General features: G+C 31.1%; 2 protein-coding genes and 1 long non-coding RNA gene across 3 annotated transcripts in view; 2 read left to right on the plus strand and 1 right to left on the minus strand.

Annotated features, from left to right (window-relative positions):
- LOC125826298 (uncharacterized) overlaps nt 1–19,821 on the minus strand; it is a 445,897-nt gene that overhangs the window by 160,040 nt on the left and 266,036 nt on the right. The gene's annotated exons all lie outside the window — the stretch shown is intronic.
- LOC125827598 (uncharacterized) lies at nt 2,444–3,883 on the plus strand. The gene is made up of 3 exons (XR_007443008.1): nt 2,444–2,610; nt 3,240–3,399; nt 3,788–3,883. It is a non-coding gene; the product is annotated as an uncharacterized LOC125827598 (long non-coding RNA).
- Nucleotides 15,068–18,230, plus strand: LOC125826941 (protein ABSCISIC ACID-INSENSITIVE 5-like). The gene is made up of 4 exons (XM_049506328.1): nt 15,068–15,236; nt 15,912–16,159; nt 17,482–17,553; nt 18,147–18,230. Exons 1-4 carry the CDS (start codon nt 15,068–15,070, stop codon nt 18,228–18,230), a joined length of 573 nt encoding a protein of 190 aa, XP_049362285.1.

Here is a 19,821-nt window from a genome sequence, read left to right on the forward strand (position 1 = left end):
ACCCCTTAAAAATGATATTTGCGGGATACATAGTGTTGTGCACGGGATACATTAGGTTTGATACATTCCACATAACGGGATACATAGCGTTGTGCACGAGATACATGTGGGATACATAGCGTTGTGCACGAGATACATGCGGGATACATAGCGTTGTGCACGGGATACATGCGGGATACATAGGTAAATAAGGGATTTTTGAAATTTTTGAAATAAGTAGGGATAAATGGCTATTAAGGTAAGTAAAGAAGTGTAGTTAAGTAATTTGTCCTTTTTTTGGAAAACTTACAGAAATGTCATACATTTGGGATTAATTACATCATATCCCGAAAGTTTTTCCAATTACAAAAATTTCAAATTTTTCATTGCTTTCAGATACATTTTTTGGTTGTCCAGTACATTGCAAGTGATACATTACTTAATGGGAGTGATGTATCCGAGATGAAACTTTTATAAAAAATTTAAATGATAGAAAATTTTAGAGATTATGATATCTTAATTGGTGTATCTACGCACTTTTTCAAAAAAAATAATCTTAACATTTATAGGCAGGTAGCTAAAGAAATTCACTCACTTAATCCTAACGGTTTGTAGACATTGTCAACATATATTCAATATATTATATGTATAACTAATGTATAATTTATATACCTAGATTATACACATACTATAATGACCGTCTAAAAAAAAATATTCACCCACTTAATCATAACTGCTTGTCATAAAATGTCATCACAACACATCACCCCTTATTTAAAGTGGAATTAGTAATATTTTTCTTCAAATTATACAAAAATTAAAGTTTGTTTAGCCAAGCTTCTAAACAAATGACTATCATTTCCCAAAATTGAAGGGATAAATTGGTTTTGGTGTCTTATCTATGATCCAACGAACAAACTATAACACAAGTGTGCTACACATTCTCAATGTATGTTTAAGAACATATTTCATTAGCTCGAAAAATCAATAAAAGTTTAATAATCAACAGAGTTAATAATACATTTTAAAAATTAAATTTTGAACCTAACTTAATCATAAAAACTATATCTAGAAGTAAGAATTATCCGAATTATATCAAACAGACACTCATCTCTTAAAGAGCAATGTAGAGCAATGTAGCACACTTCACACACCTCGCAACCCATAACATTTTATACAAGAAAAAATTCTTTTTTGTACATTTGTTGCTTTACTATCACCGATAATATTCCACATACACAATCTTTTGTAAGGTGCTATTCCTCTACGATCACGTATAATTTAAATCTTGCGATCACAAATATCATATATCATATCATAAAGTTTAGTTCAAACTTGTTTGAAGCACGTTCGAATTATTTGGGTCTCGATTCAAAATTTATGTAATAGTCACAAATAACCATCACAAATATTTTTATTATTTTTTGTACCGATATATAAAGAACTTATATTTCAACAATATAAGTCAACTAAGACACTCTAGGAGACAAGATCCATTGATCCAATCTAGCCATAATTAAATACTCATAAAGTGGAAGCTAAGCATAAATCTTGCCAATCCGTTAAGGAAGCTACAACGTTCACTCTCTTAGAATTTGAAGTATAATATTTAATCTTACTCTAATATCTATGCACATATCTATTTACATAATAAGATTATTTATAGGGTAATTTTAAGAAAATTTATGATATGCCTTAATTGGTAACTTTATAATAACATATGTAATACTCTTCTCTTTATAGTCTGTCTCAAAAAATATATACTTCTTATATTTGGTACTTCCACTATGCAATTTTTCCTCTTTATTGACTTGGTACACTACCTAAGGTACAATAAATAGAATGATAATTTTACTATATTACTCTTTAAATATAATAAATTTAATATTTTAAAAAATATATTACTAATATTTAATATAAGTTAATAATAAAGATAAATTAGAAACTAAGTTATAAGTTTGGTCTTGTTTTTCAAACTGGATAAGTAAGTGCACATCTATATTTAATATAGTAAAGTGTGAACAAGTAAAAAGTAGATAGAAAAAGTAACAATTAGCTTTAAACAACTTACTTTAGAACCAGAAGTTTTTATAAAAATCTTTCATTTTTTTTAATAACAAGAAAAACTCACCGTCACTATATGTATGTACAGGATATAACTCTCACTTCTATATAATAGCTCGCAAATCATAGATTAATTTTTTTTCTTTCTTTTCTTAAACTACCTACACAAATCGAATAAACAATCTTTATATATAACTTAGATCCAATATTTTCCATTTAATAAACCTCAATACTTGCTACAAATTCCTGCATCATTCTTTAACCAATAAATAAAAGTTTATAAAATTGTCAACCCCTTCTTGAGATCTATGCATGCATTAATTGCTTCCTCATTTCATCAACTCTCTTCTTTCCTCTCATTATTTGTATATATATACAACTAGTACATATCATGAATTTAAAGTCTTAAACCTTAGAAGAAGAAAGAAAAAGAAAGTTCAATTAGAAGAGATGACAAATATTAAGGGCTTGAGTTTAACCATTTTGTTGGTTAGTGTTATTTTAGCTTCTAGTTATATACATGAAGCTTTTGCACAGGCAGGGTATGGAGGTATTGACCCCTTTGAGGTAGGCACATGGATTTAGAATTTAAACTTTATATATTTTAAGTTATAAATTTACATTTATTAATTTTTCTTTTTTAATCTATTTGTTTTAAGTTAAATAAAGAAGAGTTTTAAATTTGTTGGTCTTAAATTAAAAATATGTAAAATGTATAATATATTTTTTTTTTGAATTTGTGATCTTAAATATATTACGTAGGATGTTGGAGGTTATAAGGAGTTTTAAATACTCCCTCCGTTCCTAAATCAGTGTTATTTTAGCTTTTTCATTTTGTTTCAAAATAATTAATGTTTTAATGATATTAATGATGTTATTTTAATTTTATCCTTTTTTAAATAAAGAAAATTTTACATAACCAAGAAACTACTCCATAGCTATATTTTTTCAAGGTATTTATGAAGAGTAAGTAAAAATACATTTCATTTTCTAGAAATAAATAATTTTTTTAGTGGTGCGCATAAGCTAAAACAACCACTTATTTAACAATAAAGAGAGTGTAAAAAGTGACATTCTTTTTAAAATAGATTAAAAAAGAAACATGAAAAATAGCTTTTATTATAATTTTTATGAATTTTATACGTACTTCACGTTAAAAATACTGACTTCAGATTAATTTGATACTCTTATTGCAGGCAGCTTTAGTTCACTGTAATGCTGGCCCTATTGAAAAACAAAATTGTTGCAAAGCACTAAGTGCTGCTGTACACAATGAGGAATTCTGCTGGTCTTCTTTGTTTGGACAGATTTTCGTTACTGATCTAATTAACTGTCCTGTTATTCCAATGTGCTAAAGTAAGTTAATTATATTACACCATATGTACTATATTATTGTTTAATTTTATGTAATGATGTTTAGGAAAAGATATTTCGTATATATTAAAAATAGTCTTAAATATGTTATGAAATTTTTATTATTATAAAAATATGTTTGGTGATTAAGTCAAGATTCTGAATATTACATATTAAGTGAATTTTTGCAATACTACGAACCAAGTGTGGTGAAATTCCAAAATGTTGAGCAAGTTACACCGCATGTATGTATATCGTTATATAAAGTAAGTTTTACGTTGTCACATTTTGTCATTTTTGAATTTTAATAGTTATATTGTGTAACTTACAAATTTTCAATATATATATATAGGATATTATCATCTCTTATTTTGATTTTATTTATGCGCAGGTACTTGCCTAACAACGAAAGAATGTCAAACAAGAAATCAATTAGCTGGTGTTTTGACATTGATTTTCTACCATGTCTAGAGAGGGAAAAAAAAAAACAAAGAATGAAAAGTTGAGTGTTATAGTTCTCTGTAATATTACCTCAATATTGAGTACTTAATTAGTCTGTGTAACTTGATAATGAATAAATGTGTGTTGGTTACCAATTACATGGAGTAATTTGTCTCAAATAATATATTTTAACATGTTCTTTTTTTACCTCTCCCCAGGAGCTCTCACCTTTTTGCTCCCTTGATGACTCGAGCTTACAATCTTAAGATTGGAAGCGAGAATTGACCAGGATGCTTACCATCCGAGCAGTTTTCTTAATAAAGATAATTAATTAATCCCTATATATAAAAGTGAGTATGATTACTAGAATATATATGTCCTCAGTTCAAAGAAAGTCAAAATTATTTCAATAAATATTTTTTAAAAATTTAACTCAAGTCAAACTCGTTGTAAAAGGTTGATCTGAATAGGGATGGCAATGGGGCGGTGCGGGGGCGGGTTGAGTTTAACCCGCATAATTTTTAATCCGCCCCCCATAACAACTTTTTTTTCATTTTCAACCCGCCCTGCATAACTTTTAAATATTTTCTTGTTCTAGTTAAGTTTGATAATAAAAATAAAATATATAAAAATAAATTCATTTTTTCATTAAGTTATATTAATTTAATAGGATAGTGACTTAAAATTTTATTTTTTAGAGGTCAATTGAAAACATGTAAGAAATAATATTATTTTTAATTGAACCATTTTCATTTATTATCTTGAATATTTTAATAGTTTTAAAGAAATTATTTTGATAAATAATGTTCTATCACTCGTATAACATGTAAAAAGTTAAAATTAAATTTGAACTCACATGAAATCACATATACCCGCAACCCACCCCCACCCCCCGGCCCACATTAATTTTTAAAAAACCCACTTCAATCCGCCCCGCACAACCTTAAACCTGCTCCGCATAGCCTTAAACCCACCCTGCCCCGCATCCTCCCCTCCACATTGCCATCCCTAGATCTGAAAACTCAGCTCAGGTTAACAAGATAGAATTTTCGTACCATGAGTCCATGACCATCAACCCACTATTCTTGGCAGGCGAATATCAGAACATTAATCAAAAATAAATTCTAATAATACGATTTTTCTTTTAAATCAATGATTTGGATCGGAGAACCATAGGTTAGATAATCTTAATACGTCACAATTTCTCCATATTTCTAGCATAAAAATCTATTCATATTCACGTATTAAACTCAAAATAAAAGCTTAGAGACATTATCTTCTTGATTCAGATTGAAATCCATATTTTTCCCTTCCTTTTATGCTCTTTTTTTTTTCTTTTTCTTTTCTTTCTCTGTGGTTTTTTCTATTTTAAAACCAATATTTCAGCCCTTTTTCTCTTGTACTCCTTTTTCTTTTTTTTTTATCTTTTGATCAAAAACTAAATAACACTTCAGTAAATTGGGATTATTACATAACCCTTTAGTAAATTGGGGTTATTTGTAATGATCCTCATAGACACTTTATAATTTTGTGTTTATGTCTTAATTAATCACTTTTCGTAGCTTAAATGTGGTATTTGTGATCTTTGGAAATGGGTGATATAGATCTAAGGTAGTTGGATAGGTTTCAAAAGAGTTTTTCGGCTTGAAAAGTTGATGAGTTTGATTAAAGCCAATATTTGAGTAAGAAGAGCTCAAATAAAGTTTCGATAATTTTGTTAGTGTCCAAAAGGTGATTTTTGATTGGGATAGATGTGGACAGATCTCGTGGGGCCCGAGTGTGATTTGGGCCCTTGGATCAGTTTCTAGTTAAGTAAAAAGAATAAGTTTGACCATGGTCAACTTTTGATCAAGACGGCGTTATATTTGTGATTTAATGATTTCAACAAGTTCATAAAGTGTTTTACAAACAATACAGGAGATACCTATGAAGAGGCACTCGGATGGATAAATCTCTTACCAAGAAAATTTTGTATTGAACCTTTAATTCCCTCGATTCAGCTGGTGCCATTTGATAAGGTAGAATAGCATGGGGCGAATCCCTAGCTCTAAATCGATATTAAAGTCAATATCTCGATATGATGGTATGTCATGTAAATTCATGGGGAACACAACTAAGAAATTATACATGACTACGACCCAATAGTTGGAACCTTTGCCCAAGTATCCTGAGGTGATGCCTCTAACTCATTTGCTTCCATATTGGGAGTCTCTTAAGGTGCTTGGGACTTGGATCGATCTGTCTCGCACTTGATCAGAAGTTCGGGCATGGGCATGGGCATGGGCCTGGCTGGAGTCACTGCATCTCTAGCTCATCGTTTATTGTGAGTTACAACCAAATGGCTTACTTGGGGTGCCTCAACTCTGGCTTCTCCTGAAAGTTTCCTCACCATTTGAGAGAGAAAAGAATGAAAGAGCCGGAAGCTAATTTGGATCACTAGATACCAAGTAACTACATGTAGAAAGAAAAAGAAATGAGTTTTCCTATTGCCGTGTAGCCTCTCGAAGAGCAGTACAAACATCTTTATACCATTCGACTCTACTAGACATATCTTTATACAATGAGATTGACAAATCTAAGACTCTAATATTAATCTTGTCACAATTCAAACCCCTTGTGATTGACACACGCACTAATCCCTCGATGATAATATCTGACCAACTAAAACATGTTGTAACTAAGTCATTAATCATTATTTAAAAGCTTTTAAGCAAGAAATGAGAGGTTCAATCATAATAACTAAAATATCTAAGAATAGTCATAAAACTAGATAGATAAATGAACAATGTTTGAATGGAGTATATATCAGTGATTAAAAGATCTATGGCAGCCTAAATGGAGTAGCTCACCCTCAGATCTGAAATACTATAATTGCGCTAAAGTTGAGGTCAGATAGACAATTCTTGATTATAGTCTGCACTCAAAAGAAAAGTGGAGGAGTACCACCACTACAAATACTATGTATTGATAGACATCATAGGCCGACTAAAATTAGTAACAAGTATATAAAAAGACAAGTCATAAAATAGGTAGACAGATACAATTAAACTCAACAAATCAAAATATTATTATAAGCCAAATAAATAGACTCATTCCAGACATATCAATGTCATCAATTACGAGACACATAAGTCACCATAATATATAAAATGACATCATAAAACTCTGTGCAATAGAAATAGTCACATGTAATCCTAACAAACATATCCACAATGATTTCACAGTTGTATAGCCTTTGTATCAAATTAGTCTCATCTGTCACTCATTTAATCACTCATATGTACACATCTGCTAAAGTGACTTTAATTTTATCTTACTAGTAATTATGACATGCAGGAGACCCTAGGTGTCTATGTACCGTACTAGCATGATACCCAATCCATCACCTAACTACTCGTATGTAGGCTCACATCGAACACAAGCCACTCATCATCAATATATACCATATTTGTGTGGTACTCGATCCATCATATCATTGCTTATATAGTAGCTTACATTAGACTCGAGCCACTCATTGTTAGAACCATGCATGCTTTATTATTATCTCAACTTGCTCTTTGTTCCTTATCTCTCAGGACAACACAACAAGTATAATGAATATCACAAGTACATATTACAAACACAAGTCATTAAATACAAGTTTCAATAATTTTCATCTTATTTATACAAGCATTATCAACCCAACTGAAATTAATCACAAACTACATCTAAAGACCAATCAATATGCTCTATAGATTCACAACACACACGAGACTAATCAAAGTATAACTCTAGATAAAATGTAGCCTACCTCAACCAAACACTTAGACAAGAAAGATACTTCATGTGAGCCTTTCTTTCCTCAAAATCTAAAACTAATAAATAGAACAATATTTCATCATCTTTTCTTCAAACAATAACCTTGACCATTCAAAACTCATTTAATTCTAACCTCTATCAAGGTATAATTCATTATCGAAGGGTTATATTATCATACAATAGTTTTTCCATCATAACAATAGCCTAACAAATGGAGTTTCTACTTCATTCACCCCCTAAGAGCAGTTTTTATGCCTAAGGAATCATTTTATGGGATTCTAGGTCCCACAACATCATGAACAATAACTAGATTATTAATTTCATGCTAAGAAGTATAAATTAACAACTTAAAATCAATATAACCTCTAATCACATCAACCCATATGCTTCCTCACAAAATTCATGAGTTTCAGGGTTCTAATCCATAATCTCTCCATTAAGAATATCCCTTTGAATTTAGGATGATATCGAATTACTAGATGAAATGGTTGACAGAGAAGACTTACCTCAAAAATGGAAATAGCCTTAGACCTAGAAAAAATACCCATTGAATATCTGGTTCGAATATTTTAAGTTATGAGGAAGGACTTGGATAAAATTAACTTAAAACGTACATTCTATCTCGTGTCATCTTCTACAACGATCATCACCTTTTCTACAGAGGACTCATTATGGTGATCCCTGACACTTGAATCTACTCTCGTTATGGCGAGCTAAAACTTGCTACAATGGTCTCATTGTAGAGAAATACCCAACCAATGCAACAAAGGCCCCTATAATGGGAACCCCATTCCACAACATATTTTTTTCATTACAATACATAACGACATAAAATGAATGTGACAAGCACCAAAAATACTTGTTTCGAACTCTCTACTCAGTCTTTGAGTCTCCTATAGAGGTCTAAATCACTAAGTTACTGTCATGACCCAAAGACCTGGCGAATAGGATCCCAAGAGATTCTAAACAAGCCACTTGGCATAAGCATGACACTAAGATAGACAAGATAAAGAAATAAAGAGGTAAATCTGGATATAAGTCTCAATACTTCAATGACATACGATACCAAAATTAGAGTACAACAATCTCATAAGAGAAAGCATACTAAGTCTGGCACCAAGCCTCTATATCATAGGTGTGACTAGAACAAACCTCTTGCTCATAAAAGAAGTCTGAAATTGAAATCACATGAAAGAAATAAAATATAAATAGTGGCAATGTCCTTGAATCATGAGAACTCACTAATCTGCTAGTAATGCTGAATCAATACGATCTAGCCACGACCAGATAAAGGAACGCCATATATATATATATATATCAGTACTTGGATGTACTGAATATGGAGAACATGCATAAACATAAACGTGAAATATGATAAGTCTTGAAAACATAATGATGCATGACCAAATAAAACATATCAAGTCTTAATAAGCTAAAATCATAAATCATGAGACAATGTCAACACAACATTTGAAAAAACATAACACAAGATTAAATCATTATCTTTGAGGAAGTCATAACTTTTTAAGAAAATCATAATCCATTAACTGACATAGACCATATGAGCTATAACATGGAATATGGTGTTTTACTCTTATACCAAAAAGAGATTGTTCTACTTGCCAAGGTAAGGACCTTCATACCTAAGTGGATCCACTAGCTATGTCCAATCGGGACCATATCGTACGGGGATACGTAGTTATGGGACAAAAGGATTGCTTCTACAGACCCGACCTCTACTAACGGGAGAGCCTTCATCCCAAAGTTCTCTCAGTATTGTGTAAACTTCCAACAAAATAAGCATAGTCATATCATAATTATAATACTTGGAAAGGTAAGAATCTAGTAATACCAATCCAACCATAAACTTCATATCATAGAATAGATCCTTTCAAAATCATGATTTCATAACATATTCATAAAGACACTTATCTCACGGCATTTAAATTATGATCATCTTTCATTATGAGAATACTTCAATTTGAAGCAACCTTTTTCATAAAACATCATGATACTTTATCTAAAAATATCCTTGATTCATAAATTCCTCAATTTCATGATGCATATGTAATCTTAAAACATAGTTCACAGTCATAAAATAGGCATATGGCATGAGTTCATATGAAATACATTGAAAACATGTAATTTAGATCAAATCATGCACAATAGGATCAAATAGGATGAATTTAGTCATAAATAATTGAACTCATGAGAAAACATGCAAAACCCTAGAATTTGGGTGAAATCTTAAAAGAGAATTTGAGAAATCTTTGGGACTCAATGGATGAAAGAGAATCCATTGATGAACTTCCCACATACTTTGATGAATCCGAGCTTTGGAGCTAGAGGAGATTTGAAGAACCCTAGCTTTCCTTGAAGATCCTTGGAGAGAATTTGGAGAAGATGACTTAGGAGCCTCTGGGGATTTTGAGTGAATGAAAGGGAACGTGGGATTTAAAGGGTAAAAATCAGTTATAGGACCTTAAAAATGTTCTAGAAATGATGTAGTTAGTTGTTAAAAGGGTAGGAAAAGACCCAAATAACCCTGAATAAAAACTGCCAAACAGCCTCTATGGACCGACCTAAGGTCTGTACAAACTTCTACGGACTGTCTTAGTTGTTTGTAGAACCATGTCCTAGAGACTAAAATTCCACTCACTTTCCACGAGCACTTCCTACGGTCTATAGGCCCCAACCATAGAACCCTAGGTTACTCAAAATTTTACCAAGTCTGGAACCTTTCCTACAGACCAAATAACCTTTTGCAGACCGTCTTGGTGATCCATAGAAATTCTTCTGGGAATTGTTCAATTTCCATTTTCCAGGACCCAATCTACGATTGCCTCCTACAAACTGTAGGACCTTTTACGGGACGTAGGTAGGCTCGTAGGAACTGCATTAGTAGCTAAATTTCAAAGTTTTCTTTCCAACTCAACTTACTGAGTTCTGAGGTGTTACAGTCACCTCCTTACAAAATATAACACAACATAACAACGGAAATCATCAAAATAAATCAAGAGATATAATTTTTAAAGCTTCCCTATATTGAGTTCTTATTAACTCAGTTCACTAAGTGGTATAATGGGCTACCATGGCCCTAACAACCCGTAACGACTGAATGAATCGTTACACTACATAATTTGGGATAATAAGTAGCAGATCAACTTAAGAAATATGAAATATTAATTTAGTCAAATAACTAATTCAGAGCTAATTAGAGGCGGAGTTTTCCAAGCCTAACAAACTTCAAAAGCGAACAAAGTAGGACTTGTAACGCTCTTACTTTGAGTGAAAATTGTTGGCAAGTGTCATGAACATGTCGACAAGCAATCCTCCTTAACTCTTCTTTTCCATTTTCTTCTCTTTTATACTTAACTCTTTTCAGATCTTTTGCTTCCGGTGCAAAAAGAGAAAACTGAAACTCTCCAACAAAGGAAGCTATTGGAGTTCATCTTTCATCCTAAGGTATGTGACTTCTTTCCATCTTTTCCATATGTGCAAGTCCTTTTTTCCTTTATTTTCTTAACGGTCATTGTTTTTGTTTCAATTAATAGTCTATTTTCGATTTATGTGGGTTTTTCTTGTATAAAGATCAAATTCCTTTTAATCTTTTCAAATTTATGGAATGTCTTGTAAAGGAATTAAACGTTAAATCAAATGATGATTTCACTTGTCAAGAATTCTCTTTTATGTTAATGATGTTTCCTTTCTCTCCAAGAATGAGAGATGATAGGCTTTTCATCGTCTTAACATCAAGCTATTTTAAAAAAATCCTAGATAAATAATTGAGTGAAGGTGTTGGGTACATATAATTTAAGTCAAAATTGGATTTACTCTTATAGCTATAAAAACTAGTAAGATGACTTAACACTTGTGGATGTACAATTTAATTTTTATTTTATATTTTTATTATTATAGTGGTATTCATGTTTTGGACCAATTTATGAATATCTCAATTATTTCACTAGGTGTCTAAAAAAATTTATCGGCAAAACTATCAATCAACTTTATTTACTATTACTTGATAAGTAAAAAGAAATTATCTAGTGAATTTCAATAGGTCAACCTTACCCCTGTCTTGGCATGGCCGCTTTCCTCTTCTCTTTGATATTTTTCGCTTCTTCAATTTTGAATTTCGTGATATCAAATTTATCACCTAAAGTAAAAAAAAAAAAATCAACATTTATTATATATACAAAAAAAAAAAAAATTGTCCTTTTATATACAATATACCTTTTTGGCGAAGGACGTTTGAATCGAATGAATTCCTCTTAATACCCCAATTTCACCATGAATTTTGATTTTGTATATACAATATACTTTCCTCTTCTCTTTGTTGTTTTCTCTTCTCCAATTTTGAATTTTATGATTACAAATTTATCACCCACACTATTTTACCCCTTTTCACAAAATTGGTTGGTATGGAGGTATTACGTATGTATTGAATTGAATTTTGATGTATTTATCTCTATAATTTCTTTTGGTTCACTTTAATTATAAAAATTATCTTTTACACGTTTCTTAAAAATTACTAATTGAAAGGACTTTTGACTATTATTATCTTGTGCATTTTAATCATTCATCATATTTATCTCTTTAATGAATGTTTCTCTATTTATATGTACTCAACACACTTAAGCTTTCTATGTTTTGTAATCAATGTTTATTACTTTCGAGAATAGTTAATAGTAAGGATAATACGAAAAATTAATCAAGTATACCTTAATTTTCTATAATAATTTTCAAAGTGATGCCTGCTCAAATTTTGGTCCAATCGAGTGACGGTAGTCATATGAGTATCGATATTTTGTATTAATTCGTCTCAAATCTCTTGGGTAATTCCTTTGATGTACTTTTGTTGATGAATATAGTATCATCCTTTATTTTTTTCACTTTTTAACCTAGAACGAAATTTAGTTCTACCATCATGTTCATTGCAAATGCATTCTCCATTAACTTTCCAAATTCATTGCATAATTTTTCATTTGTAGCACCAATGATAATATCATCAACATATACTTGAATGTTCAATACACTTAGCTTTTCCTTGTTTGGAATATTGTGTTGTCGATTTTACCTCTTGTGAAATTTTTTTTGACAACCTCTCATACTAAGTTTTTGGTTCTTGCTTCAATTTATATAGCACCTTGTCCGACTTATAGACATGATTGGGAAACTCAAGACTCTCGAATCCTAATTTGCATATAAACTTCTTGTTTTAGCTATTTGTTGAGCTAAATCTGAAGTCAAATTTTGGGGATTGAGAACTTATTGGGATGGGTTGAAAACCCTAAAAGCTTTGAACCTTATTTAGAATCAAGTTCTTCAACTAGCTAAGGATAGGATGATACTTAGGGGGAACAACCCATGAATGGTGAAGAAATTGACATGTGTAACCAAAGAGAAATAGTAGGAAGAGATTAGGAAGTAGAGCAAAGAGATGAAAGAGATAATTTGATGAAATCATTGAAACTAAGAGCAAAGAACAAATCTCTAGAGGAAGAATAAAGAATTGATTGGACCTCATTTGAAGAAGATGAGGATATCACAAAAGAACCGAGTTATTTAAATGAAAATGGTCTATTTGGATGGGTTTATAAAAAAAGAAAAAGATCAAAAATACCACTCAATTTTTATTTTTTAATTGACTTTATCCTTATCGTTAAAATTAAGTTATTTATATCCTCGTTGTCTATAAATTTGTCACACGTACCCTCAATTAGATGGAAAATCCCAAATCAACAAAAATAACTTAATTGCAATTAAATTACCCAATTTCTTCTTTAAAATCCGAACCCAACCAACTAAATCAAATAAATCCATAACAAACTAAATCCCCAAATAAAATCAGCTACACTTGTGTTACAGATAAAGTTCATTGGGATTATGTGGTCACTTCGAGAAACCAGCAGGTATTTTCATGGCGGCCATTTATAATTCCCTTATAAATCTCCAAAACAGAGGATGAAGAGTTGTTCTTTAATTTTACAACAAACACATCCTTCAATCTCTTTCTAATAGGTCCTTCAATGGAGGAAAAAGATGAATAGAGAGATGAATTTGGAGATTTAGTTTGGTATGAATTTATTTGGTTTAGTGGGCCGGGTTTGGATTTTAGAGAAGAAATCGTGTAATTTAATTGAAATTGAGTTATTTTTGTTGATTTGGGGTTTTTCATCCATTTGAGGGGTATGGGTGACAAATTTGTAGAAGGCGAGCGCATAAATAACTTCATTTTAACGATAAGAATAAAGTCAACTAATAAGTGTTAAAGTTAAGGGGTTTTTGACCCTAAAGCTAAATGTCACAAGTAAATGATAGTTACTTTTGACTTTTTAACTTACGTTAAAAAAATTTGGCCTAAAAGTGATTGCTTAAAATCACTTTTTAAACCTTTTCAAACACCTCCAAAACTAAAAAAATGTTTAAAAGTCAAAAGTTCCTAAAAATAAGTTAAATCTAAACGGTCACTAAAACAAAAGGTAAATATATAGTCTCGGGTTCAAGTCCTGAATATGAAAAAATTCTCGATAGGGAGCTCTTCCCCGAATGGGGACCTACGAGGCACGAATCCGTATTGGTCAGGATCCAATGCGGGAATAGGACACCAAACAGAAAACCCCAAAAAAAAGGTTCTAAAAGAAAAATACATTTGATCCCAGTATTTTGGAGGAGCAAAAATGAGAGAATTTTAAAACAGGTCAAACTCCCTGAGAGAATTACCTATTACATAGATTCTATGAATAACATAGACTCAAACTTAATCAACTTATAAACCAAATAAATAACTTCCTCTAGAACAAGTTCTCTCTTTTAAGTAGTTTAAATCTCACAAAGAGTGTTCTCCAAGAATAAGTTTGTACTTGTCCAAATAACATGAGAAATAATAGCATCAATCATAAACACTATAGATTCTTTATTAAGACATGTTAAGGACCTGGTTCTTCTATAATCATTTGTCAATCATCAAAACTAATTTCGGCTCGGCTCAGCTCAGCTCAACACATAGGATCTACAATAAAAGTTCTAATGATCGACTAAACATATTCTCAACTAGTACGTATCGCATATCTAGATCACTTTATTTCATTGTGCCCTATATTTTGCTAAGTCCGCATGCACATGGATTCGTAGAAATTGTAGGTAGGGCCTTCAAGACAACATAATTTCATGTAATATTAGGTCTACCTCTTCTTCTTTACATTCACTTATCATATGCATTCTAAATTATCTCAAACAACCTTCTTGCATTTTATCCTCGATTATTCATGCTACTTAAACCTTCTCACACATATGATCATTTCTAATCTTGTATGACCATACATCGATCAACATTACATTTAATTTCTGAAACATTCATCTTGTGAATGTATTGAACTTTCGCGATCCAACATTCACTCTTACACAACAATATTTTACTTGTTACTAAGGTATGGATGTTTCCGAGGACGAAAGTGTTGGTTGTTATAAGGTCGAACCACCACAAGTGCAAGAAGGATCTTCAGATAATCTTCCTGACAATGCCTCTTTGAATGAGCTGTTCAGCCATTTTTATCAACCTGAAGGAAATGAAGTTGGGTCCAATTCAACTCTAGATGAAGGTAACATCATGTTTATAATACTATACTTCTTATATATTTAATTTTTAATTATTTCTAAAATGAAAAACTAATGTTTGAATTCACATATATTCTCTCTCCATTCCATTTTAACTATCATTTTAGTTATTTTCATACTCATTAAGATAATAATAAACACAATGTATAGTTTACTAAATTACACTTATTTAATAAAAGAATGTTGAGTTTTTCCTCTTCTTTATATGAACTTGAGTAATTCTCCACTCATGAACTAGCTTTTGGAGTTGAGTTAGGTTCACGTGTCAAATTTTTACATGGTATTAGAGCTTGGTACATCCCGTTTGAGCTTGATCCACGCTCTAGTTGGGCCTGGGCATGAACAGGGTTGTTAGAATGGGTAAAAGTCCTACATTAGTTGGGAATAGACTGGTGATCTCATTATATGGATTTTGACAGTTTTCCCCTCATGAGCTAACTTCTGGGGATGAGTTAGACCTGGTATCATATCTTTACGGTTATGAATCATTTTGACATGGGACAATCTAATACATCAAGTTTTACATTTTGTGCACATAGTTTAAATTGGACCATTTACCAAAGAAAAAGGGCAGTCCTGGCCTCCTGGGGAATGGTCAGACCTTATCCTGCATTTTTGAAGAAAACAATAATGCATCTTTTGTTTTTTCATGGAAGCAGGACTTGATTTCAGTTATGGTCCTGATCAAATCTTTGAACAAGCTGCTGATGATCTCAATGAAAATGATGAAATTGCTCCTGCTAGAGGAAATGCTGAAAATCCCAACAGTGATGGTAGTGAAGCAGCAGCAGGAGGTAATAGGAGAAGAAGGGCTGCTACAGTTGAAGAAGAAACACTGATGGATAAGAGGCAACGTCGAATGATTAGGAACAGAGCATCTGCTCAACGATCCAGGGCTCGAAAACAGGTTAGTATATATTTTTTTTCCATCTATACAAATTAAATGTTACGATTTTTAGAGTTATCTGATACATGTTGTTGTGATAGTAACAACTCTTATAGTTTGTTGTTGTGGAGGATCAAGAATAGGAATGTATGAGAAAGGAAACATAGCTTCATAAAAAATGGATGTGTCTTGCAATTAGTGGCGAATTTATGTGTAAAAATTGGGTCACCCGAACCCGTGGTCCTCCGACTAAACTCGATATATTACCTGTATAATTATTAAAGAACGTATTAAATAAACACTTGTTGAACCCATTCTTAAAGTTGCAGGATGGTTCACTGGTTTGACAGCCAGATTTTAACACTAAGGTCCTGAGTTCAATCCCAGCCAGCCACAATTCACTTCAAATTTTTTTAGTAACTAATAACACTCGTTTTTTCAAAAAAAAAAAAGAAGAAATTCTAAAGCAATGGTGCACCCGTTTTCTTGAAATCCTGGATTCGCCTCTGCTTGCAATGTGTATTTTTTCAGAGGATTTGTTGAGACAAAGGTAGTCATGGTGTGAGGGACTATAACTAAGGAATACACAAGGGTGACTTTGGAAATACATCTTGTGTTGATTATAGGACAAAGGGGAATTCAGAATTTGAAGATCCCAAGGCCACTATTTTCTTAACGTAAGGATTAACAAAATTTTCAATGATGATTGAGGGATAATATCGTGTCCAATTGGTCATAGTGGTGTGAGCAGTAGCGAAAATATAAATATATAGGTCAAATATGATCTTCTAATACTTAGGCAGAGGATTTGAAGATCGCGTGGGCACCATTATCTTAATGTAGGGGCTAGTAAGACTTCCAATGATGATTGAGGGATAATATTGTGTCCGATTGGTCATAGTGGTGGAAGCAATAACGAAAGTACAAATATATAGGTCAAATATGAGTTCTAATACTTTGATTATAGTTTTGTTGTAATAGTTGATTGTGATAGTTCCGTAGTCAAGTGTGAGATGAATATACATGCACTTTTGCTGTTATTATAGCCCTTTAAATCAAAAACAAAAAATAATAATGAAAATGTGATATTCCAAGATCAATCTGTGGTCGCAGTTATGGAAGCAACAACTTGAACCAAACGCCCCAAGGTGCACTCCTGTTTATAAGGATGCACAATTAAATATATATTCATTCCTCAAAGTATATACACATACATATACATTCTCTATTTTTTTTTTGAATTTAACTGGCACACATACACCCTCACCTATCCATGTGGGTCCGTCCGCCTCTGATTATTATAGGATAGTTACTTGAACAGAGTAATCTTTGCTATGATGCAGGCATATACAGCTGAATTGGAGGCACAGCTTGATCAAGTGAGAGATGAGAATGAGAGGCTCAAGTTACTTCTGGTAATTATTACACTCTTTTTATTTTTTTTAACATGACCAAGACTTGATTTGCATCTACAATAAAAGAAATGATATGACTATTTCCTATATAAAATTATAGTATAATATATTCATGGAAGAGAAATATGCTTAAGATTAGTTTTATATTATTTTCATCTTAGTAGCTCAGTTGATTGGTTACCTAAATTTTTAGCTTGCTGGTGAGGTTCAATTCCACACATTATAATCTTCTCTCCTATTTTCCCCTTTCCCTACCCCCAAACTTTAGAAAAATAAAATAAAATACAAAAAATAAAAATTAGTGGTGATTTGGCCATATTTCTTTATGAAATTTGAAAAAGTAGTTTTTGTTTTAAAAGTGAAATATGATATTTGAAATTTTTGATCATGAGTATAAACTGAAGTTGTTTTTTACTTTTTCTGAGTAATTTGGGGCGAAAACAACTTTTTGTTGATTTTCAAATTCTGGAGTTTAACGTCAAGAAGTTGAATTCCAGAATTTTATAGCTAAATATGTTTTTCGAAGTTCAACTCCGAAAAAAAGTGGAAAAATTTCATGGCTAAACACTTATAGCTACGTGCCTATGATGTAGGAGGAGAAAAAGGAAGAACCAACAAAAGCGCAATGGACGATGGCTAACAAACTGAAGAAACTTAGGAAGAGTGTTTCATGGTGAAAGAATCAGCAAAAGTTCAATGAATGGCTGATAAAGTGAAAACACTTGGAAGGATCTCAAGTGTTTCATGGTGAACATCTCTAGTTTTTATTATATTAAGGATTGCTAAATGGATTATGGTGTTGTTGTTAACTATGTTTCCCTTTGATACAAGTATGTTAGTGTGTGTGTAAGTTAACTAATGTTTTTACTTTCTGGATTTAGTCTTTAATAGAATGGACTTAAGTTAAACAATAATGCTCTTCTTATATATCTTATTTTGTGTGATGTTTGAAATTTAAGAATGAAAGAAAGAGTTTTGAAATTTATAGTTTTATAGTATGTTTGGCCAAATTTTTGAAATTAGTTTATTTTGAGAAGTTTTATTTTTAAAAGTATTTTTGGTGATAAAAGTGCTTTTAAATGTATTTTCAGAAGTGTTTTTAATAAATAAAAAATTAGGAAAAAATTTACATTTTTTAGCTTCTTCAAAAACAGTTTCTGCTACTCCTCAAATACTTATTTTCTCTCAAAAGTTTAACGTTTTCGCTTTCTAATTTCCATTTTTGTTTGGTTCCTTTGATTTCGTTATTATATTGTATCATGTTTGATTTGATTAGAATTTTTTTTTTTTCTCTAGCTTTCTCAACTTAAATATCATACTTTTGTCTATAACAGACTTTGAAATCGTCATGAATATGCCTAACTCACATATCACTTTCTATGCTTCTATTACTAGATCAAAATTTTGATTTTTTTGTGTCTAGTTATTATATGAATAATTTTATAAAATAAGTTCAAGGATTTTGTAATATATTTGACTTTAGATCACCAATTTATTAAATCGCTCTTTATGGAATATCCCAAAATTCTCAACAAGTCCTCTAGTTATGAACTAAAATTAGGAACACTAGAACTAAGGAATATTCAGCCTAGTTGGGTAAAGAAGAAAAAGAGCAATAATTATTTTTAGAGTCACCAAAATATATTATTTGAAACAATCATACCACATAACTAAATGAAATACTATATTACTAAACATATAAGATTTTTCTTTATTTACCGAATATAACAACATTTTATCAATGACAACAATTTTTCACCTTTGCGTAACTTCTTTATTTAGGCTTTAAATTTAGAAAAAAGATCAACTTATATCCTAAATTTGGTCTAAATCAAAGAGAAAAGAATATCAAATTTAAATTTCAAAAATCTTTCTCTCTCAAACTTAAATTCCATTGCAATCCCTCCTCTCCTCGCGAATTTATCTTCCTAAAAAAAAATACTTTTATTCGATTCTTTCTAATTTAGTCTTTACTACAACTTTACAATTGATCAAAATTAGATTTGATTTTAGTTGAAATTTCAAAATGAAAATTGAAAAAGAAGAAGAAGAAGAATACACCACATATAAAATACACACAAATATTTGTATACATTTTGTATGTAAACAATAGTATATTGGACGAAGCATGTCAGATAAACTGTAATCAATCATATGTCTAAAGAAAACAATTTTTATACTTTATATATATATAAATTTTATTCATAAAAATCAAATATATTTTAACATGAATTTTTAAACAAAATTTATACATAATCCATAGATATT

This window comes from Solanum verrucosum, unplaced genomic scaffold (assembly GCF_900185275.1).
Source record: "Solanum verrucosum unplaced genomic scaffold, falcon-dt-bn FXZP01001106.1, whole genome shotgun sequence".
Lineage (NCBI taxonomy): Eukaryota > Viridiplantae > Streptophyta > Magnoliopsida > Solanales > Solanaceae > Solanum > Solanum verrucosum.